The 23,764-nt window shown below is 41.1% G+C and overlaps 1 protein-coding gene across 2 annotated transcripts in view; it reads right to left on the reverse strand.

Annotated features, from left to right (window-relative positions):
• The window catches only part of TMEFF2 (transmembrane protein with EGF like and two follistatin like domains 2), a 1,235,357-nt gene that overhangs the window by 55,974 nt on the left and 1,155,619 nt on the right, over positions 1-23,764 (reverse strand). Inside the window, exon 10 of one of the 2 annotated variants that reach the window (XM_073633101.1) lies at positions 17,992-18,137. The exons of the other annotated variant lie outside the window; for it this stretch is intronic. Within the exon in view, the coding sequence (XP_073489202.1) occupies positions 17,996-18,137 (142 nt within the window). The 3' untranslated portion in view covers positions 17,992-17,995. The remainder of the gene's footprint in view (positions 1-17,991; positions 18,138-23,764) is intronic. 2 annotated transcript variants of the gene reach the window in all.

Here is a 23,764-nt window from a genome sequence, read left to right on the forward strand (position 1 = left end):
CAATGCACCCAGTGATACAATAAGCATTTATATTCTAAAAAAATATATATACTAATTTTGTTTTCACTGATACAGTAGTTAATATATCAATAATCAAATAGGTATTATGATGATTTTAACATACTTTTCTGCAGGATAATGCAACAAAAAGCATGCTATTTTTGATTAAATAAAATGTAAATGTGTTCTATAACGGCAAATTTACTTTCGGGTATGGTATTGACAAGACTGAACAGTAAGCCTACTTGAAGGAAAGGAAGAGTAAAAAATAAAAAGGGGAGCAGTTCCTTTTTTTGTTCATTACCAGCAAATAGTGAGTTTGGGGCAGGGACTACAAGAAAATGCAGCATGCAACCCCCATCCCCACTAAGGCATGTTAAAAATATACAGCACAAGTAGTATTTTGTGTTACTTCCCCAAACCCACATTCAAACCAACTTTTTTGCAAAGAGCAGCACTGTTCCAACAGTAATGTAAAGTTAGATGGAGCTTAACACAAAAAGTGAGGATTGGCTATGTTATAGGGAAAAGTTAGAAATCCTAACCGTACCTAAGCATTACACTGAGGAATGTACCTTTTGTCTGAAATTCCTTATGAAAAATAGCAGATATGTTAGTGTGCCCAGGCACTACTGTTCCCACAGCCTCATAGTTATATATCTGTGATGTGAGATCTAAGGCACTGCTGCCTCTGATGGTTAGTCTCAGAAGATTTGGAGTGAGATTTGGTGATGTCACTACTGTGCCACTCGTTGTTGTACTTGCTTAACCTCCCTGGCGGTTTTCCCGAGTGTGGCTCGGGGTTAAAATTCAGCACCATTAGCGGTAACCCCGAGCCACACTCGGGATTACATCGCAGGATCCTGGTGCCTCCTTACTTACCTTGTCCCCGGAATCCTGCGATGTCCCCCGCAGTGTCCGAGGGCTCCGTCCTCCTCCGAAGCCTCTCTGTGCCAGGCTCCGTTCCCTGCGAGCGTCGCGACGCACGGGGGCGGAGCCTGGTGGCAAATTAAAAAAAAAAAGTAAAAATCATAACACATACAGTACTGTAATCTTACAGATTACAGTACTGTATGAAATGATTTCACATCCCTTTTGTCCCCAGTGCTTTGGCCCATGCCCTGCATGCAGTTTTACATGATATACACTGTTCTTTCTGCCTGGAAACTGGAGATTGTCCATAGCAACCAAAAAGTGTCCCTTTACGTCAAAAGTGGCTTTAGACCAGCTAGAAAACAGCGATAGTAAATTAGAACACTTGCAGAATTGAGCGATAGTGAATCGTGGGGAAATGTATTTTATTACTATTTATTTTTATTTTTTTAAATTATTTATTTTTATTTATTATATTATAATTTATGTTTTTGTGTTTCAAACTTTATCATACCCGGGATATCTACTAGACTCTGGTTTGGACAGATTTAAGTGTGTTATTGTTAAGATTTACAGACCTACAATATAAAACGCCAAATTTCCATGCAAAATAATTGTACCGCTTTCAGCACCTAAAATCCGAAAGAATCATACCGCCAGGGAGGTTAAGGCTTTGCCATTAAAGTGGATGTAAACCCGATCATAAAATTTGACCTAGGCACATACAGTGCCTTGAAAAAGTATTCATACCCATTGAAATTATCCACATTTTGTCATGTTACAACCAAAATTGTAAATGTATTTTATTGGGATTTTATGTGATAGACCAACACAAAGTGGCACATAATTGTGAAGTTGAAGGAAAATGATAAATGGTTTTCTTTTTTTTTACAAATAAATATCTGAAAAGTGTGGCATGCATTTGTATTCAGCCCCCCGAGTCAATACTTTGTAGAACCACCTACAGCTACAAGTCTTTTTGGGGATGTCTCTACCAGCTTTGCACATCTAGAGTGACATTTTTGCCCTTTCTTCTTTGCAAAATTGCTCAAGCATTGTCAGATTGGATGGAGAGAGTCAGTGAACAGCAATTTTCAAGTCTTGCCACAGATTCTCAATTGGATTTAGGTCTGGACTTTGACTGGGCATTCTAACACATGAATATACTTTGATCTAATCCATTCCATTGTAGCTCTGGCTGTATGTTTAGGGTCGTTGTCCTGCTGGAAGGTGAACCTTCACTCCAGTCTCAAGTCTTTTGCAGACTGTAAGGTTTTCTTCTAAGATTGCCCTGTATTTGGCTCCATTCATCTTCCCATCAACTCTGACCAGCTTCTCTGTCCCTGCTGAAAAAAAGCATCAGTGGGGATGGTGTGTTCGGGGTGATGTGAAGTGTTAGTTTTCCGCCACACATAGCGTTTTGCTTTTAGGCCAAAAAGTTAAATTTTGGTCTTATCTGACCAGAGCACCTTCTTCCACATGTTTGCTGTGTGCCCCACATGGCTTCTCACAAACTGCAAATGTCACTTCTTATGGCTTTCTTTCAACAATGGCTTTGTTCTTGCCACTTTTCCATAAAGACCAGATTTGTGGAGTGGACGACTAATAGTTGTCCTGTGGACAAATTCTCCCACCTAAGCTGTGGATCTCTGCAGCTCCTCCAGAGTTACCATAGGCCTCTTGGCTGTTTCTTTGATTAATGCTATCCTTGTCCAGCCTGTGAGTTTAAGTGGATGGTCAGGTCTTGGTAGGTTTGCAGTTATGCTATACTCTTTCCATTTTCGGAAAATGGATTGAACAGTGCTCTGTGAGATGTTCAAAGCTTGGGTTATTTTTTTGTAACCTAACCCTGCTTTAAACTTTTCCATAACTTTATCCCTGACCTGTCTGGTGTGTTCCTTGGCCTTCATGATACTGTTTGTTCACTAAGGTTCTCCAACAAACCTCTGAGGGCCTCACAGAACAGCTGTATTAACAGCTGTGATAACTTCTGACAAGCTCTTTGACATGGAAGATAAAAGCAGCTGAAAATTTGTGTCAGGGAGGGTGCAATAAATAGATTATAAGAGAGCTTGTCTATTCACAGCACAGCTCTGCAAGTATCTTCATTCCTCTGCCTATGTGGAGGGGGGGTTGCCTTTCCCCTAATCAGCTGTCACACAGTGTATGCCAAGACTCCACACCCAGTGCTGAAACAGGAGGAAAAAAAATCATTTTATAAAGAATATAGAAAGCTGAAGACAGCAGATATACATGTAAAACTTATGTAGGGAGATTTGTTTCATCTCTGTGTATCATCTGAGGCTGTTCACTTCACTGGGTATAGGAGAGGGTTTACATCCACTAAGGTATAGGGTAGGGTTTACATCCACTTTAAGAAGCACAGATCAGAATCTACAAAGATAACTGCCTCTACACGGACGGGTTCAGAACAAAGCAAGGTAAGTCATTAAAGAGGGGAAAATCTGTTGCAGAAGACCACAGGCAAAGCTGCTGGCTAGTCTGTAGCCTTCTGCCTACCTTTTTTTTTTGGCAAAGGTTCCAGAGTTTAGTTACTTTTTAATCATAAGCATTAAACTGCAACTGAAAGTTGAGAGTCTGCATTTCAGGTACATAAAATGTCACCCAGCAAATACAGATGGGATGCATACACTCTTTAGCTTGCTATTTAGGCTTTGGCCCTGATGAGTAATTATACAGTCTATAGACAGGATGGTTTTCTGTTTAGTCTATTTTACTATATTGCCTTTGAAATGACTTATGTCAGTTATGGCGAACCTTGGCACCTCAGATGTTCTGGAACTACATTTCCCAGGATGCTCATGCACTCTGCAGAGTAAGAAAGCTAGGGGGCGCTAGATACCATACTATTCAAGTGCTCTAAATAAATATATCTCCTGTGTTACCAAAAAAAATGAAAATCATAATATTGACAAATCAAAATTCGATTACACATTGAAGTGCCCACATTAGTGAAAACATATATAGTGATTGATTGTCCACATAAAAAAGTGATTGAAGTAGTTGAAGTGATATCTTTCAATATTATCCCAATCTTGTTGCTGTAAACAAAAGGTTTTCCATCACCAAAGAAACAAAAGAAAAGGAAAACACCTCGAAGTAGTAGATATCTGCTTACCAGATACCAATGACTCCTTTAGTTAAAAAGAGAGTCACTAGCGCTTGTGCAGGGTTGTGCCTGCTCACATGGATGGCCGGGCTGTGGTTGGTATTATAGGCATGGATCATTCCCGTCAGGCTCATTCAAGATAGGATAAGGATACATAGGAAACAAAAACAGTCTCCATAGCGTAAAACCATTTATTAAAAAAAGTAAACAAGTTAAAAAGCCAAATGGCCGCTTACATTGGTGGGTGCCTACCCGGCACTGGGGCTGCTTGCATGTCAGGGTGACTTCGCAGTCAAAAAAAGCCTTTCATGTCTCCTCCACGCTGGCGTGTGTTCCAGCTTACACAGGGGGGCAGCCAAAGGATCCGGATGTTGTTGGATGATAGGACATGTGACCACGTACCGCTCCGACGTACGTTTCGTAGTGAACGTCTTCAGGGAAGCGTACGTTGGTCACTAAAATGGTGGCTTTTATTAGGAACAGGAAGGGGGCGGGTAATTGGCAAATGGGCCACAGGAACTGTGCTCAAAGCAATAAAGTTGGAAAGTTCAACTATGGTCTGGAGCTTAGCTCCATCTTGTGGATATTTACTATATTGTTCACAAAAGCTCCTTATTTAAAAACGAATGTGACTTTTTATTAGGAACAGGAAGGGGGCGGGTAATTGGCAAATGAGCCACAGGAACTGTGCTCATAGCAATAAAGTTGGAAAGTTCAACTATGGTTTGGAGCTTGGCTCCATCTTGTGGATATTTACTATATTGTTCACAAACAAACTCCTTATTTAAAAACGAATGTGACTTCATATCAACCATCTCCTAGGGGGAGATGGCATGTTATTATAGTCCCCCTACTGGTTAAAAACAGGTAAGTAAATCCATCCATATAGGTGGTGGGGAAGTGAGAAAAATATATAAGTGAATAAAATTAATGGTGGTGTTTTTTATATAGAGAAAAAAACCGGGGGGGGGGGGGGGCTCATGTAACCCTGAATACTATAACAGCCCCAATCTCGGTTTACATACAAAAATGATTACAAAACTCAATAGTATTTAATAAACCTTAAAAGGCTGCAATATGACCTATCCCCGTCTGACTCAAATAATAAAGAGGACATAGAAGCGGGGGGGAAAGAATATTCCATCTTCCACCCTGGACAACTATCTCTGACCACAACCATATTACAAGTGGTGCCCAACTCACTCTCACGATCTGACGCGGACAGATAATAATATTCCTAGACACTCCTGGGCTCAATCATTTGTAAGAAAGCAATTAAGGTCCAGATCTATATTCATCCCATGTGGTTGCATAGTCCGTAATTTATAAAGCCAGTACGTTTCATTCCTAGATATTGCCCTTTTCATATGGGTATCTCTCCAATCCCTAGAGATTTTGTCGATCCCATAGAATGTACATAGTGATGGGTCACTATCATGGTAAAGTTTGAAGTGTCTTGAGACACTATGGTTAGGGTATCCCTTTTTAATATTTGTTAAATGTTCATTTATTCTTACTTTCAGTTGGTGTGTGGTTCTGCCCACGTATTGAAGGGAACATGGGCATTCCAGAACATATATTACGTGGTCAGAATCGCATGTGATGAGAGGTTTGATATCAAATTGTTGTTGTGTTACTATAGATTGGAATTGGGTCTTCTTTTTCTTGGTACCTGGTTTTCTGGTTATTTTACAAGCATTGCATCTAGTGCAATAGTGAAACCCAGAACCATCCAGGAAAGTGATGGTTCTGGGTTTCACTATTGCACTAGATGCAATGCTTGTAAAATAACCAGAAAAACAGGTACCAAGAAAAAGAAGACCCAATTCCAATCTATAGTAACACAACAACAATTTGATATCAAACCTCTCATCACATGCGATTCTGACCACGTAACATATGTTCTGGAATGCCCATGTTCCCTTCAATACGTGGGCAGAACCACGCGCCAACTGAAAGTAAGAATAAATGAACATTTAACAAATATTAAAAAGGGATACCCTAACCATAGTGTCTCAAGACACTTCAAACTTTACCATGATAGTGACCCATCACTATGTACATTCTATGGGATCGACAAAATCTCTAGGGATTGGAGAGGTACCCATATGAAAAGGGCAATATCTAGGAATGAAACGTACTGGCTTTATAAATTACGGACTATGCAACCACATGGGATGAATATAGATCTGGACCTTAATTGCTTTCTTACAAATGATTGAGCCCAGGAGTGTCTAGGAATATTATTATCTGTCCACGTCAGATCGTGAGAGTGAGTTGGGCACCACTTGTATTATGGTTGTGGTCAGAGATAGTTGTCCAGGGTGGAAGATGGAATATTCTTTCCCCCCCGCTTCTTTGTCCTCTTTATTATTTGAGTCAGACGGGGATAGGTCATATTGCAGCCTTTTAAGGTTTATTAAATACTATTGAGTTTTGTAATCATTTTTGTATGTAAACCGAGATTGGGGCTGTTATAGTATTCAGGGTTACATGAGCCCCCCCCCCCGGTTTTTTTCTCTATATAAAAAACACCACCATTAATTTTATTCACTTATATATTTTTCTCACTTCCCCACCACCTATATGGATGGATTTACTTACCTGTTTTTAACCAGTAGGGGGACTATAATAACATGCCATCTCCCCCTAGGAGATGGTTGATATGAAGTCACATTCGTTTTTAAATAAGGAGTTTGTTTGTGAACAATATAGTAAATATCCACAAGATGGAGCCAAGCTCCAAACCATAGTTGAACTTTCCAACTTTATTGCTATGAGCACAGTTCCTGTGGCTCATTTGCCAATTACCCGCCCCCTTCCTGTTCCTAATAAAAAGTCACATTCGTTTTTAAATAAGGAGCTTTTGTGAACAATATAGTAAATATCCACAAGATGGAGCTAAGCTCCAGACCATAGTTGAAATTTCCAACTTTATTGCTTTGAGCACAGTTCCTGTGGCCCATTTGCCAATTACCCGCCCCCTTCCTGTTCCTAATAAAAGCCACCATTTTAGTGACCAACGTATGCTTCCCTGAAGACGTTCACTACGAAACGTACGTCGGAGCGGTACGTGGTCACATGTCCTATCACCCAACAACATCCGGATCCTTTGGCTGCCCCCCTGTGTAAGCTGGAACGCACGCCAGCGTGGAGGAGACATGAAAGGCTTTTTTTGACTGCGAAGTCACCCTGACATGCAAGCAGCCCCAGTGCCGGGTAGGCACCCACCAATGTAAGCGGCCATTTGGCTTTTTAATTTGTTTACTTTTTTTAATAAATGGTTTTACGCTATGGAGACTGTTTTTGTTTCCTATGTATCCTTATCCTATCTTGAATGAGCCTGACGGGAATGATCCATGCCTATAATACCAACCACAGCCCGGCCATCCATGTGAGCAGGCACAACCCTGCACAAGCGCTAGTGACTCTCTTTTTAACTAAAGGAGTCATTGGTATCTGGTAAGCAGATATCTACTACTTCGAGGTGTTTTCCTTTTCTTTTGTTTCTTTGGTGATGGAAAACCTTTTGTTTACAGCAACAAGATTGGGATAATATTGAAAGATATCACTTCAACTACTTCAATCACTTTTTTATGTGGACAATCAATCACTATATATGTTTTCACTAATGTGGGCACTTCAATGTGTAATCGAATTATGATTTGTCAATATTATGATTTTCATTTTTTTTGGTAACACAGGAGATATATTTATTTAGAGCACTTGAATAGTATGGTATCTAGCGCCCCCTAGCTTTCTTACATTTCCATTTTTTTGGTAATGCAGGAGATATATATTTGTTTTGGAGCACTTGAATATTATGGTATCTAGCGCCCCCTATCTTTCTTACATTCCTTCCTTTTTTTGATTATCTATTTTTTTGATTATTCAAAAATTGGGGAGCAGCTTACACTGATTGTTTATATATTTCCACAATTTTTTTATTGTTGGGAATGTTTTCTTACTAGATGTACCACCAGTATATGTAATTCATATATATTATCTGCTATCGACACCACTGGCGCGAAGGTTTCTATTATTTTCTACTCTGCAGAGTAGTTGAGCATCATGGGAAATGTAATTCCAAAACATCTGCGGTGCCAAGGTTCACCATCACTGGCTTATGTCGACGTCTGTATACGTTCTTTCAGCATTCTTATCTGTATGTAATGTTCTTAAAATACAGAGTGTTAAAAATAAATATTACCCAGGTACACGTAGATTATGCTTAACTTGACAAAATCTTAACATTCTTGCCATTATTGATACTGGATCTTTCCCATGTTGTCTTTCTTCTCCATAGAACAAAAGCAGGAATCATAGGCCAGCCCAACCTCAGTGCTAAAATCACATGCTGTGCAAAACTGACCATATATTACTCATTTTTTTTTCATTCAACAGGCAGACTGAATGAAAAAAAAAAAACAGATTCTTCCATCCACACAAACCTGATGGATGGAGCAATCCTCCCCACTGGGATATTGTAGTCTGACAGAGAAACTGTGAGAATACACTGATTAACAGGTGCAGCTGATTTCATCAACAAAGGTTTTCCAACTTGTTCATTCAACAAAAGTTGATCTACTGATCGACTTCTGTTGAACAGGAATAACCACATACTGGGGTTGATTCTCTAAAGTCAAATAGACTTTGCAAACTGCAGTTGTACTCTGCAAGTGCAGTTGCTTCAGAGCTTAGTAAATGAGGTAAAGCTTCACTTTGCAAAGAATATCCAATCCCATTCAAGGTAAATAAAAAAAGAGCATTTTTGCTTGCACATGATTGGATGATGGAAGTCAGTAGAGTTTCCACTCATTCTCTAAGCTCTGGAGCAACTGCACTGGCAGAGTACAACTGCACTTGTTTGCACTTGCACATTCTATTTGCCTTTAGTAAATCAACACCACTGATTGAAATTTGTCCGGTCCCTGCTGATTCGAATGAAGTTAGATCCATCTATCTCCATCTTTAAAGGTCAGAATGTCGCTGTAAATGCTACAGTACTGGAGTGTACATTTTTAAAAAACTCACTGAAAGATAATATTAATATAATGACTGCAAGCAGAAAAGACCTGTTTTTTTCAACAGGTCACATAAAAAAATGTAACTTTTTACTCTCTACAACAAAGTTAAATGTTAACTCAAATTCTGATGTAAAATTGTAATTCTGTGATTAGGGTGAAAGGAGAATGAGAAACATTTTAAAATGTTTTTTTTTTCAAGCAAACATTTTATATATATATATATATATATATATATATATATATATATATATATATATATATATATATATATATATATAATTTAGATCAAGTACATTTCCCCAGAAAAAAAAGTCACTATGCTATTGTTGATAACATTTTACACAACAAATAAAGATATTTGCTGCTACTTCTTTCACAACACAAAGGAAATTGTAACAACTGATCTGATGCTTTTATACATGCCGTATACCTGTTCTTGCAAAGGACACACAAATAAAAAACATATTAACCACTTATCTACCGGGAACTTTCACCCCCTTTCTGCCCAATCCATTTTTCAGCTTTGTCACATTTTGAATGACAATTGCGCGGTCATGCTACACTGTAACCATGTGAAATTTTTTATCATTTTCTTCACACAAATAGAGCTTTCTTTTGGTGGTATTTAATCACTGCTGGGATTTTTATTTTTTTTCCTAAAAAACAAAAAAAAGACAGAATATGTTGAAAAATAAAAGTTTTTCTTAGTTTCTGTCAGTACATTTTGTAAATAAGTAATTTTTCTCCTTCACTGATGTGTGCTGATGAGGCGGCACTGATGAGGTGGCACTTATGGGCACTCATGAGGCAGCACTTATGGGCACCGATTAGGTAGCACTGATGAGGAGGCACTAATATTCTGCACTTATGGGCACTGAAAGGTGGCACTGATGAGTGGCACTGGTGGGCATTGATAGGTGGCACTGGTGGGCACTGATAGGTGGCACTGATGGGCCCTGATAGCTGGCACTGGTGGGCACTGATAGGTGGCATGGATAAGCCGCACTGATGGGCAACACTAATGTGCACTGATGGGCATTAATGGGTGGCACTGATTGGCATTGATGGGCTTTACTGATGGGTATTGATGGGCATAACTGAAAGCCAGCACTGACTGGCATCACTAATGGGCACTGATTTCTGGCTGTGGTGGGCACTGATTGTTGTCACTGGTGGGCATTGATTGCTGGCACTATTTGGTACTGGTTGCTGCCATTGGTTGGCACTGGTTGCTGGCACTGGTTGGCATGGGTTGCTGGCTCTGGTGGCGCACTAATGTAATCAGGGCACTGATCATCAGTGCCCTGATTACATCTCTCACTGTCCCACTAGGAAATGCCTGCCCCGGAGGCACGCAGGAGTGGCTGTTCAGGTACGCCATCATATGACGTCCACCCAGAACGAGAGCCGCACTGTCCCGCCGTCATTTGACGGTGGGCAGGCGGCAAGTGGTTAAAAAGCCTACAAATGGATATAGGGAGCCAACTTAAATAATAACAAGTTCAATTTCAAAGAATGCACAACTTTTGCTGCCAATAGCAAACTTTCACCTTCAGTGACCCTGCCTGATCAGGGACAATATGAGAACAAGGGATTCTACATTGAATTGAGTGATAGTTTACAACCAACATAGCTAGGAGCTTCCCATTTTTATCCCCTTTCCCAAATACTGTATGCGCCCTCTGAATTACCTCTGAGTGAGCCAGCCCTGTGAAATGTAAAGATAAGAGATGCCGTGCTTCTAGCAGGGACTCATAAGAGGCTCCCGTAGGAGAGCCCACATGAGCCTCGGCACATTTCTTCTCACTCTGTTGCAGGTGGTGAAATTCCTCATTGTCATTCGTGCGGGCTGTCTTAATGGCAGATATACACTTCCCCTAGCCACAGCCTTAAAAGCATCCCACACCACAGGGGGATCCGCTGTATCAGAATTAAAGAACCAATATGACTTGACTGATTCCTCCAGCTGGGCAGAAATCTGTTCATGCTACAACCAGCTGGGTGAGAGCCGCCAACCCCCTCTCCTTGCCCCCTTTGAAAAGATCAGGGTGAGGGAAAGAGGATTGTGGTAAGACAATCCCCCAGCTAAGTACTCAATGTCTGTCAAGAACAGTAAGATAAGACCATTGCCAAAGGCTAGGTCTATCTGGCCGATGATCTGTGGGCCGTCGATATGTGAGAGAAGCATCTATCTGCTGGATGCTTCCAATGCCAAAGCTCCAGCAATCTGGCCACAGAGGCCCAGCTGATCAAATCTGAGGAGCTCAATCTATTAGGATTGGAGGAGTCCAACACCGCATCTAGGACGGCATTGAAATCGCCCATCAGAACCATTAGAAGGTGTGCATATTGTGCCAACCGAACCAGTAAATCATATAGATTGAACCTGAAAAGGAGGAGGCAGATATACATTAACCAGCAGTATTTTACGATAACATATATCCAGAACCACTGCCACATATTGATCCCCCGGATCAGAGACCACCTGATGGATTGTACAGGCGATGGCTTTACTAATTAGTATGGAAACACCTCTAGCAAAGGTAGAATAAGTAGAATAGAGGGCTCTTTGAATCCATGGCCTACGTAGAGCTAAAATATTGCTACAATCCAGGTGAGTCTCCTGCAGGAAAACGACATGTGGCTTGGTCTGTTTCAAGTACTAGAATATTGAGGCCCCTAACATTCCAAGACAAAATTTTAACTTTATCCATCATGACCATCACATCTGGTAAATGTATCCCAACAGAACAGTATCAACACGTTCCTATCTTTATCAAGGTTATTAGAAAGAGCATTAGCATTCCCTAGGAAAAAAGTGCAAAAAGCTAAGACATTTTGGTGAGCTGTGACATTTAAAACTCCCCCCTGCTATTATACCAGAAGCAGAACCAAAAAAACTGGTAAGTAGCTTAGTCCCAGAACCAAAAAAATTGCAGTGAGCCGCAGCAATCAAAATTTTGGCAGTTCCATTTGTGGTTCTGCAGATCCTGTGAGCACTCCTTGTGGCAGGATCATGGAGCAATAGAAAAAACATAGTTGCAAGTAGGAACAATAAAAAATACAAAGCAAGATAAGAAATGGCTCTCTCCAGTGGCACACTAAGATACCTTCCTTATGGTCAGAAATGAATGTCGCCAGAATGGAATCCTGGGTGTACCTTTCAGCCAAAAGTGATCACTCATCCCCATCCATGACGCAACTAGGATATTGCAATGGAGTGAAGTCAGCTGTAACCGAAAGCCAGCTCCATCTAGTGGCCTGAGGAGGTACAGTCCCAAATTAAGAACTGTACAGGCAGGGCCATGCATTGAAAGAAAATGGAGTTGGTTATCAGGACACAGCAGGTGTAACAACGATGATAAGCATCACAGAATGTAGACGACCAAGGCCAGTAAAGTGAGCAAGCAGCTCACTTTACCCAAGCTCTTTATCCAACCATTCACCTGCCTCCACCGGATTCTCAAATAACTTCACAGCCCCTCTGTATTGAACACGAAGCTTGCTTGGGTAGAACATACTATATTTAATCTCCTTTTCTCTCAGACGCTTGCGGACATCATTAAAGGAGTGACGTTTTTGCTGGGTTGCTGCCAAGAAGTCAGGGAACAGCATCACACGGGCATTCTCATGACGTAATTCTTGATGTTTCCTGGACTGAGCTTAAATCATGTCCCGGTCCCTGTAGTTCAGGAATCTGACCAGGAAGGGCCTAGGGAAGGTGCCCAGGGGTCTAACACCAGTGGGGATCCTGTGAGCTCTTTCCACTACATAGGTGGGGGCAGGTCAAGTAGCTGCTTGAATAGTAGCTCTGCAAACAGGACAGCTTTGTCCCCCTCAGATCCCTCCGGCAGCCCCACCACCCGTATATTATTCCTCCGCTGCCTGTCCTCTGCATCGTCCTCCCTGTGTTGTGGGGATCTCACCAGGTCTCGTAGCTCCAACAGGTGGGCACCATGGGTGTACGAGGTGTCCTCCATGTCAAAAACTCTCGTCTCCACTGTGGTGAGCTGACCCCGGATTTTATCCAGGTCGTGCCTAATCAGGGTGCATTTTGATGAGAGGTTATCAATTCGTCCCATCGGCTCAGCCTTACTAGCCTTACATAGTATTGATGGCCTCTAGGATCGGTCTGGTAATCGCATCAGGATCCACAGCTGGCACCGGCTCCTCTGCTGACTCTATATCAGCTCTGAGCTCCGCCACAACACCTGCCTGTGCCATCTTCACAGCAGCTTGTTTGGCACGCTGATCTGTCTGCTGTGAAGACAAGATGGCGGGGGCGGAGTCTCTCGCAGCGCCCTTCGTGGAGCGGGTCAGCCTCTGCTCCTTCTGCGCTTTGTGGGCTTTCTTGGAAGACGAGGAGAGCATCATCAGTACCAGTACCCCTTCCCCTGTCTGGTAGTATGTCCAAAAATCGGGTAGTTTTGCTCCAAATTGTCAGATATTAACAGGATAGACGGAGCTCCAGAGGAATGTATGCTGCCTCGATTACATCCAGCCAGGCCCACATTTTTTCAATTTTAAGACATCAAAAATAACCTGTTAAGTGTTATAACTAACCTACTCTAAAAAAATGCTTTGGCTATACATGTATATATACATACACTTCTGAAAACAAGCAACATATTTGTATGATTTTGTGTTGCATTGTCACAATCAAATATACAGTAGGTATAGCTGTACATGAAATCAAAATAAATAACATAACTAAGAATAACTGTGGGGGAACTTGAATGAAGCTCTTGAAATCTTGTGCTTTAGTTACTAAAATGAAGCTCCATCTGGAGGCCACAGAGTAAAGTGTAATCCTAAAGCAGGTGTTTTTAACCTTGCCCTTGATTTGGAAGAAAACAATTATATTTAGAAGTAGAAAACAGGAGAGGATGTCCTCAGGATAGAAATAATAGCATTGACAATACAATTTATATTGCAGAAGAGTCTGCTGCACATCAACAGTGGACTGGTATAGGTGCCTATTTCCAGCCCACCCCCTTGATGCACCAACCACGTGCTAAAGAGATTACTGTCTGGAAGAAGGGAGAACTTCCACTTCCAAACTTTTTATAGAGACACTATTCTGCATACCTGGGGTGTCAGGCACGTTTATTGACTTTATTTAACAAAAACAAAAGTTAAAAAGAGAAAAAAGGACAAATATCAGGAAGAGGAATGGTGTAAGAGGAATTATTTGAGGAAACTTGGATATGCCCAACACATCTGATCTCTATTTACTGACAAGAGTTAAGGACTTTCATGATGGTTTATTAAGAAAATGGTGTACTGCACGTCTGAAAACTTGTTAACCATTAGTTTCCACTACCATAGTCTATAAGAAGGTTAACAGTGCTTAGAATGAGTTACTGGGGTTGGTTTACTAATGGCAAATAGGATGTTCATGTTCACTTTGCAAGAGAGATAGGTTAGTGAATGAGGTGAAGCTTTGTTGACTCTCATCATCCAATCATGTGCAAGCAGTAATTTTCCTTGCACGTGATTGGATATTCTTTGGAAAACAATTACTACATTCACAAAGTTAAGAGAAATTTCCTGTACAAAGTGAAAAAACCCTTGCAAAGTGAACAGTTTGTTTGCCTTTAGTAAATCAACCCAGTTGTGTACTTTTGTAACTCAATGTATGATGTCATTGACTTGAAGATCACAAGGAGAAGCGACAGACCCTTTTGACCTATTTTAAATAAGTAAAACTATTTTTTAACAGATATAAAATTTTATGCAATGCAAAACTGGTATTGATCAGTTAATTATGCCAGAACTTGTTGCAGTACATCACACTCTAAAATACAGTATTTTATCTGACATAAAGACAAACATAATGATTGGGTAGGTGCACATCAAATTGGCTTAAAGGTGTCCAGCCTTTATAAAAATAATAAATGCACATCATTTTGCAGATAAAATATGCATTTATGGAGAATGTTGTGGGTGTTTTTGTAGATGCTAAATTTAATCCCACCATGTAATGTTAAAGCAGTTAAAAGAGAAGTATGGGTTTTTGTTTTTTTTTTTTTTTTAGATTTACTTCGTTGGATGCAGCAATAGACTGATGCTGCAGCTGTCCCCCGGCGTCTCTGCCCTGAGAACCGAGTCACCGAACACCGCCGATAGCTCGGTTCTCTCACCTCCCCCAGCGGAGAGCTGCTGACATTGTTCCTCCACGCTCACTGGAGCTCTGAGCTGTGGAGGGGTGGGGAATGGCCGTCTCAATGGCTCGCTGAGACACTGAGTCTGCCATCAATCAAGGCAGTTGGCGGATCCAGACTTTTGAAGTCGGGATGATGCGCTGTCTCGACTGATTGCAGTGACGTCAGGGGAGAGCGATTTCAGACAACTCTCCACTGAAAACGGGTCACAAAACAAATTGCACTCCTGTGACCCATTTGAGAAACCCAGCCTAAAAAGCTCAGGCTGGACTTCTCCTTTAAAGCTGAAGTTTAGGCATGGATATTTTTGCATAGGTCCATCTTGAATCAATGTAAGCATGCATGTGTCATATCTTGACCATCCCCGTGGAAGCTCGAGATCACTGAAGTAGGCAAAGCTACTCCAGTGAATACTGATAGCTTTCAGGTCCCATGAAAAGCTGCTGCTTTGATGTTTAGTGAACACAGGATGTTAGTCACTCAGCACAGGAGAACACTTTTAATTTTCTCAATAAATACAAAGTGTTCTATGACTGGATGAGGTGGGGGAGAATCAGAAAATGCTTTGCATTTATTGAGAAAATGCAGTGTTCTCAGAATGGTTCCTGTGCCTATTGAGTGCAAAACTGTGTTCACTAAGCAGCAGGATAGCTATTCAGCATGGGAAACTGAAGCTAGTGAGGATCAATATTAGTATACAAAAAAGTCCATAGCTAAGCTTCAGCTTTAACAAAAAGTATGTCTGGAACTGGAAAGAGCAAAGGAAAGGGTAACAGAACTAATAAGGGACATGTGGAAAGCCTAATACAATTAAAATGATTCAAGCTTTAAAAAGGGGGGGGGGGGTTATCAGAACCCCAAGGAATGTCAGAAAGGGTTTTCTTTGTTAAAGCAAATTGGATTCCTTTTTTTTTTTTGCATTTGCATTTGTTAAGAGTAGCTAAGGTTTCTGATAATGCACTAAGTAGGAACAGAAGGTTTGAGACTGATGATTTGTATATTTTTTCTGTATTTTTAAAACACTTTTTATTATTTAAACAACCATTTGATACAAGTTATACCAATAACACTGATTTCACAGAGCATTCAGGGCACATTCAGATCTATACAGTCTGATGTGGTGTGTTAATGAATGTTATGTTAAGACAGCCCATTTCTTTGAATGGTCTGCCAATGCCCCAATATGGGCTAAAAATGTGTGCATTAGTATGCCATTGAAAATGAAAGGTCTGAAGAGCGGCCCTTCCATATGGCGGGGGGGGGGGGGGAGGCACAATTTGCTGTACTGAGTTACAATGTATAGTTTGGAGGAGTGCATATAAAGAATAGTGGTAGGAGAGTGATCTTAATAGTATAATGAAAATCATAATTACCTACAAAATAGATGGAGCTATGCTAGAAGATTGAAACCTCTCAACAATTGCAACAGTCAATAAAAAAAGTGGGGAATTAACTAAGCTTCCTGTGCCATTATAATGGAGTGTGTCAGGAGTGGTGTGCGGCACCAGTTTCTATTTCAGAGTAAAATAGAAACTAGCACTGGTTCTGCACCTAATTTACAAAGGAATTGTGGCAGTTTTCCATATAGAAAACTTTTACAGATCCCCACCAGGTTTGAATGTGACATATGGAATGTGAGCAGTCAGCAGACAGCTCACATTCCTCTCATTGCCTGTGTAGTCATTACACTACATGAGCAGAACAACCCTCCTCCTCCCTCCTGCTCTGAGCAGAACTTGGGTCAGGGATAGGCAGAAAGATCGGAGCCTGCAGCTCTAGCTCTCTTGTGCTCTTTACTGTGTCTGTCATAGACACGGCAGAACCAAGAACTGATTGCGCCTAATTAACAAAGGGGCCTGTGCTCCTTTTGATAATTAGGAGCACATCTGCTCCATTTTGAATGTTTAGAAGAGTGGTGCGAGTGTCGTGTTTGCACCACTCTTTGTTAAAGCAGTAGTAAAGCCCACTTTGTTATTTTTACCTACAGGTAAGCCTATAATAAGGCTTACCTATAGGTAAAATGAATATCTCCTAAATGTGCGCTCTGAAGGTCCGGCATACTGTGTCGGACCCTCGGAGCTTCTTCTGTGACAGCGCCGAAGCCCCCGAACCCGGAAAAAAGACCAGGGGAAGTTGTCAGTCCACCGCTGGAAGGGCTTCATTCTAAGGTAAGTATTTTATAATATACTAGTATGTGATGCATACTAGCACATCATGGCCTTATCTTACAGGTGTTTTTTTAAATTCTGCAGCAGTTTACTACTGCTTTAATTTCCCGCAAAGACTCCATCTTCAGCGGCCATTTTGTATATATAAAGGACAGAAAAGTTTAGGGTACAAAAAGATGAAAAATGACTTGCTGCCTAAGAGTAGTAAAAACAAACTCTGTTGCAAGCTGCTTTTTTGAGTGTTATCCATGTTTGAAAAATATTCTGATTCCACCAACATTCCACAAACATTTGAAAACTTGCTTTTGTGGCGTGGAAGTTTGTGGCACTGTGAAATATTACTGAAGCGTATTTGTGTGCATTAACAGAATTTTAAAAAACAAAATATTTTTTTACTCCATGTGCACTTGAAATGCTCCCTCTTATAAAATATGTCAGCTTTTGGTACTGTACAACATTCTTTACATTTGTCACAAACTGCATTTTTTTGTGTTTAACAGTATTAAAAAAAAAATAATGACTCTACAGAAATGTTAAAGGTTCATGTCATGGTGCTGCAGTGTAAAATGTACACTATAGCTAAAGAAAAAAAAATATCAGCCTTTAGATGCACATGGAGCACAGCCTACCTGCTCAGTACTTCAGTTTTTCATCCAGGCAATGCTGTACTGCACCAGTCCACCCTACTCCCTTTTGTCGGTAATCTGGTGATGCTGGAACGCACCTGCTTTTGATGCTGGAACACCCTCCTTGCTGCCTCTCACATACAGAAAGCCTGATGTAAAAAAAAAATGTCACTACTAAGATGTTTCTCACAGCCATCAATCAGATTCAAATCTGCCTGGAAATTTGAATATGATTGGTGATGCAGAAAGCACATGTTTCAGGAAGTACACTCCTATTGACCCTGTGACATACTCTGTGTCTGTTCTAGCTGCAGTGAATTACAAAGAACTCTGATAATTGCACATCGAGTGAATGTCCTGATGTTGGCACAGCTGCAGTGTGCCAGCGTGTATTAATAGGTCATTGATTGGTTTCACTTGTTGCCAGGAATTGCTATTTGACTATTTTACTTTATAAAACTGTTGTATAAAATAGGGAATAGTGTTACCCTACACAATTTTAAAAGTGTAAACCTACTTTATGCCTGTACACAATTATTAAAGGATTTGATATAACTTACAGTTATACCTTGTCATATATGCCAACTAGACACTTTATGATTTGTTGCCACGCACTGCTGACAAGTCATCTGCATAAAGCCATTGCTCAATAGAGAGCCCCTTAAAACATCCAATAAACACCTTCACTATTAGTGTGTGCTAGAGCCATTAACCTCCCTGGCAGTATGATTATTTCAGATTTTAGGTGCTGAAAGCGGTACCATTATTTTGCACAGAAATTTGGAGTTTTATATTATAGGCCTGTAATTCTTAGGAATAATTCACTTAAATCTGTCCAAACAAGAGTCTAGTAGACATCCCAGGTATGATAAAGTTTGAAAAATGAAATAAAAAATTATAATATAATAAATAACTATAAATAATTATAACAAATAATAATATAATAATAATAAAAATTATTCAATAATGTAATCAAATCAAAAACACTGAAATTTGCTCAGTTGCAGAATTGTCGCTTTCGTTACTTTTAGTGTTTGGTGATGGATTTCCCCACAAATCATTATCACTAAATTCTGCGAGTGATTCTAATTTATTATCTCTGTTTTCTAGCTGGTCTAAAGCCACTTTTGATGTAAAGGGACAGTTTTGGTTGCTATGGACAATCTCCAGTTTCCAGGCAGAAAGAACAGTTTTTATAATATAAAACTGCATGCAGGACACTGGGCAGACCACTAGGGACAAAGGGGACGTGTAATTATTTGATACAGTACTGTAATCTGTAAGATTACAGTATACTGTATCTGTACTGTGTATTTTACTTTTTGAATTTGCCGCCGAACTCTGTCCCCGTGCGCTGCAACGCTCGCAGGGAACGGAGCTCGGCACTGTGAATCGAGCAAGACACGGCGGCTCGCCGATCACAGCGGGGAGACATCGCAGGATCCAGGGGACAAGGTAAGTAAACTCTTCCTGGATCCTGCAATGCAATCCCGAGTCTGGCTCAGGGATACCGCTTTTGGTATTGAAAATCCACCCCAAGCCAGACTCGGGAATACCGCCAGGGGGGTTAAAGGTCACCTTTTTTAAATGTCATAAATGCACTAATGGTATGATTAAAAAAAAAAATGCATGTAAACCTGGAAAGCATTGCAATCAGGGTAACTGCCCCCTGGGTGCATTGTTGAGGCTTTTGCAGACTTGACTTCTAAGCTGAGGTCCATATCTGAAGTACGGACTTTCAGTTAGAAGAGTTCAAGAAGGATGGCTGGACTACAAATGAGATGATGTCAGCATGCCACTACCTTCAGGGCTTCATTCACAAAGTGGTAACTTGCCGCATCCAAGTAAACCACACAGCGTTTTTAAAAAAATTTTTGGTATTCACTAAAAAAACGCTACTAAAATACTGCATGCGCTATTTTATGAAGTCATGCGGTGTTTTAGTAGTGAAAGCCTGCAGTAGCCATCATCCTTAACAAGCAGTGTACAAGCATACCCCGCTTTTAAGTACACAATGGGGTTTATTTACTAAAGCTGAAAAGTGCAACATCAGGCTCACTTCTGCATAGAAAACAATGAGATTCCAGGTTTTATTACCAAAGCTGGGGTTAGAAGCTCATAGGTTTCTATGCAGAAGTGAGCCTGATTTTGCACTTTCCAGCTTTAGTAAATAAACCCCATTGTGTACTTAAAAGTGGGGTATGTCTGTAAATAGCTGGCTGTTAAGGAGCAGGAAGGCGACGGCATCCTTAACAATCAATCAGTCATCAGCTGTCAGTGGGGTTCCCTGCTGACAGCTGAATGTAAAAAGTATTGCCAGCAATGAAAAATTAGAAAAAAAAAACAGCGTGGGGCCCCCCAATGCATACTAGGCCCTTTGGGTCTTTTATGGATTTTGAGGTAAACCCCCATGGCAAAAGAATAAATAAATGATGTGGGTCCCCCCAAAATCCATACTTTTAACAAGGGGGCCCCCAGATCCCAGCCCCCTCATGTGAATGAGTATGGGGAACAGAGAACCCCTACCGATTCACCGAAAAAAAGTGTAGTGTAAATAAACACAGGAGGCAGTTTTTGACAAGCCCTTTATTAAAAAAAAAAAAAAGAAAAAGATTATACCTCGATGTAGATCCAACATCAACCACGATAACCAATCCAAAAATGAAAAAATAGGATTTTTAAAACAGCTTACCTGTAAAATCCTTTTCTTGGAGTACATCATAGGACACCGAGCCTCAAGTAATTACTTAGTGGGTTATGGGCCTACCTTCAGGTGTTGACACTGGTATAACCAATACAGGAAGTTGACTCCCCTATATAACCCCTCCTCCTTCCAGGAGTCCTCAGTTTTTGTAGCCAAGCAATATAAGCAATATACTCTCACCCCATAAATCAGAGGGGCGGGAGCTCTGTGTCCTATGATGCTCTGGTAGAGTGCGCCTTAACTTGAAAAGGGGGAATCTTTGCCTTTAAATCATAAGTTCGAATTATAACTTGCCGAATCCACTTAGCCACAGTGGATTTTGACGCTGCCTGTCCTTATTTAGGACCCTCTGGAAGAATAAATAAGACACCAGTCTTACGAATCTGAGCAGTTTTCGTTAATTAGATCATCACTGCTCTCACCACATCAAGACAATGTAGTGACTTTTCTTCCTTGGAACATGGTTTTGGAAAAAACTATGGCAGGACAATATCTTCATTAAGATGAAAGCCTGAAACCACTTTTGGCAAAAAGCCTGGACGAGGGCGTAACACCACTCTGTCCTCATGAATAATCAAATATGGCTCTTTCAGGAAAGAGCAGCCAATTCTGAAACCCTCCTTGCTGAGGATATAGCAACCAAAAATATCAGCTTCCTAGTCAGAAGGACTAAGGGAATATGATGTAATGGTTTGAATGGCGGTTTTTGTAACACTGACAAAACTAAATTCAATTCCCAAGGGCTTAAGGGTGTTTTAACTGGCGGATTAATCCGCATCACTCCTTGCATGAAACCCCGGACTAAAGAATGCGTAGCAAGTGGTCTTTGAAATAAAATTGATAAGGCTGAGACTTGGCCCTTAATAGTACCCAGGGCCAACTTCATCTCTACGCCTACTTGTAGAAAGGCAAGAATTCTACCTCTAATGTATCTCCGAGGGTGCCAACCCTTGGATTCACACCAGGAAACATAAGCTTTCCAGACTCTATAATATATAGCTCTAGAAGCTGGTTTCCTTGCATTAAAGTAGAAATGACTGCCTTGGAAAGCCTATGTCTTGTCAGAATGTGGGTCTCAATAGCCAGGCCGTTAAATTTAGCATTCGTAAAATAGGATGGAATATCGGCCCCTGTGAGAGCAGGTCTGGCCTTGGTGGAAGGGACCACAGATCCTCCACTGCCATCTTTACGACCTCTGCATACCATGACCTTCTGGGCCATGCTGGTGCTGCCAGAATTACCGGTTTTCTTTCCAGCTTGATCCTGCAAAGAAGTTAAGGCAGCAACTGAATAGGGGGAAATGCATAGATCAGTAAAAGCCGATCCCACAGTATCATCAACGTATTTGTTCTGCATGCGAATGGATCCTTTGTTGTGGACACAAAGTTAATGTTGCAATGGATGCTAGAAGATCTACATCTGGAGTCCCCCATCCTTGACAAACAGCCCGAAACATGTTGGGGTGAATAGACCATTCCCCTGGGAATAATCTGCTGGCGGCACATGTAGTGCGCATGCCAATTCTCTATTCCCGGAATGAAGACTGCCGATGGGCACGGAATATTTCTTTCTGCCCAAGTTAGAATATGGTTCACTTCTCTCTGCACTGAGAGATTCTTGGTACCCCTTTTGGTGATTGATATAGGCCACAGCCGTGGCATTGACGGATTGGATCCTGTCGGGACAATCCCTTAACCTGGAAGTCCAGGCTTTTAGAGCCAGACGCACTGCCCGAATCTCTAGGATGTTGATGGGCAAGGCTCTTTCGGTTCTTGAACACTGTCCTTGGACAGTTGTCTTCTCTGTCATTACCACTTTCCAGAAAAGTGGTTTGAAGTATTTACCCTTTAGGACATTCTTTAGTAACCACCAATTAAGGCTTTGGGACACCCTTGGGGACAGCCGCATTGGCAATTCCAAAGCTTGGATCGTTTTGTTCCAAGCAAATAGAATACTGTTTTGCAACAGTCTCGAATGGAACTGGCCAAAGGGAACTGCTTCGAATGAAGCCACCATCCTTTCTAACAACCTCATGCAAAAGGTGAATGGAGGAACCTCCTTTTGACCTGACCATCCGCACCAACTCTATTATAGAGTGGTGTTTTGTTTTTTGTTTTTTTTTCTGGGCAAGAAGACCCTTTTTCTGGGCTGTATCTATGATCAGACCCAAATACTGCAGCCCTTTTTTAGTGATTTTAATGGAGAATTTACTAGGTTGAGAATGCAACCCAGACCTTTCTAGGTAACTGGTTGTAATACATACACCTTACTCCGAACAGCGATTGGTCTATTACCAATAGATCGTCTAGGTATGCCAAGACTGTTTAAGCCCTGTGCCCTTGACCTGGCTACAGGTGGGGCTAGCACTTTTGTGAACACTCGAGGTGCTGTAGCTAGCCCGAAGAGCAAGGCTATAAACTGAAATGCTGCTGTTCTACTTTGAACCGCAGAAATCTTTGGTGAGCGGGAAATATATGGACATGCAGATATGCATCCCTGATGCCGATAGGCGCCAGAAGTTTTCCTCCTTGCAGGATAGAAACTACTGACTTGATCGACTCCATAGAAAGGAGTGGATCTTCAGGAACTGATTTAGATTCTTTTAGATCTAGAATGGATCTGTTGAATTTCTGCGTGGCTCTGTACATGTACAGAAAATGCATGAAAAAGGCAGGGAAGGTTCCAAGGAACCTAAGGAAAAACAGAACTATCAGCTGACTCTACTAGAGGTAGCTTGAAAGAGGCACAAATCATCTTTGTAAGAGGTTTGTACTAGCAATTTCTCAGATTGTGAGGCTGAAAAAAAGTTCAACTCTAGTTGTCTCCTCTGCAGAGGAGTACTCGGTTTGCCTTTCTTCCCGATTACCTGAGGGTAATCCTTCATCCTCTACCCACTGTTCCCTTGATAAGGGATCTCAGGTGGGGGAGGGGGATCTAAAACGCTTCTCATCCTTGGATAGAGGATGCGATTAAAGTCGCTAATTTTCCTTCTAGGCCCTGCAGGGCGGAGGAAAAACGCATCGTCAATCATGTATATTTTCTCCTCTTAGGCTCAGTTTCCACTATTGCAAA

The sequence above is a fragment of the Aquarana catesbeiana genome, linkage group LG06 (genome assembly GCF_042186555.1).
Source record: "Aquarana catesbeiana isolate 2022-GZ linkage group LG06, ASM4218655v1, whole genome shotgun sequence".
In the NCBI taxonomy this organism is placed as follows: Eukaryota; Metazoa; Chordata; class Amphibia; order Anura; family Ranidae; genus Aquarana; species Aquarana catesbeiana.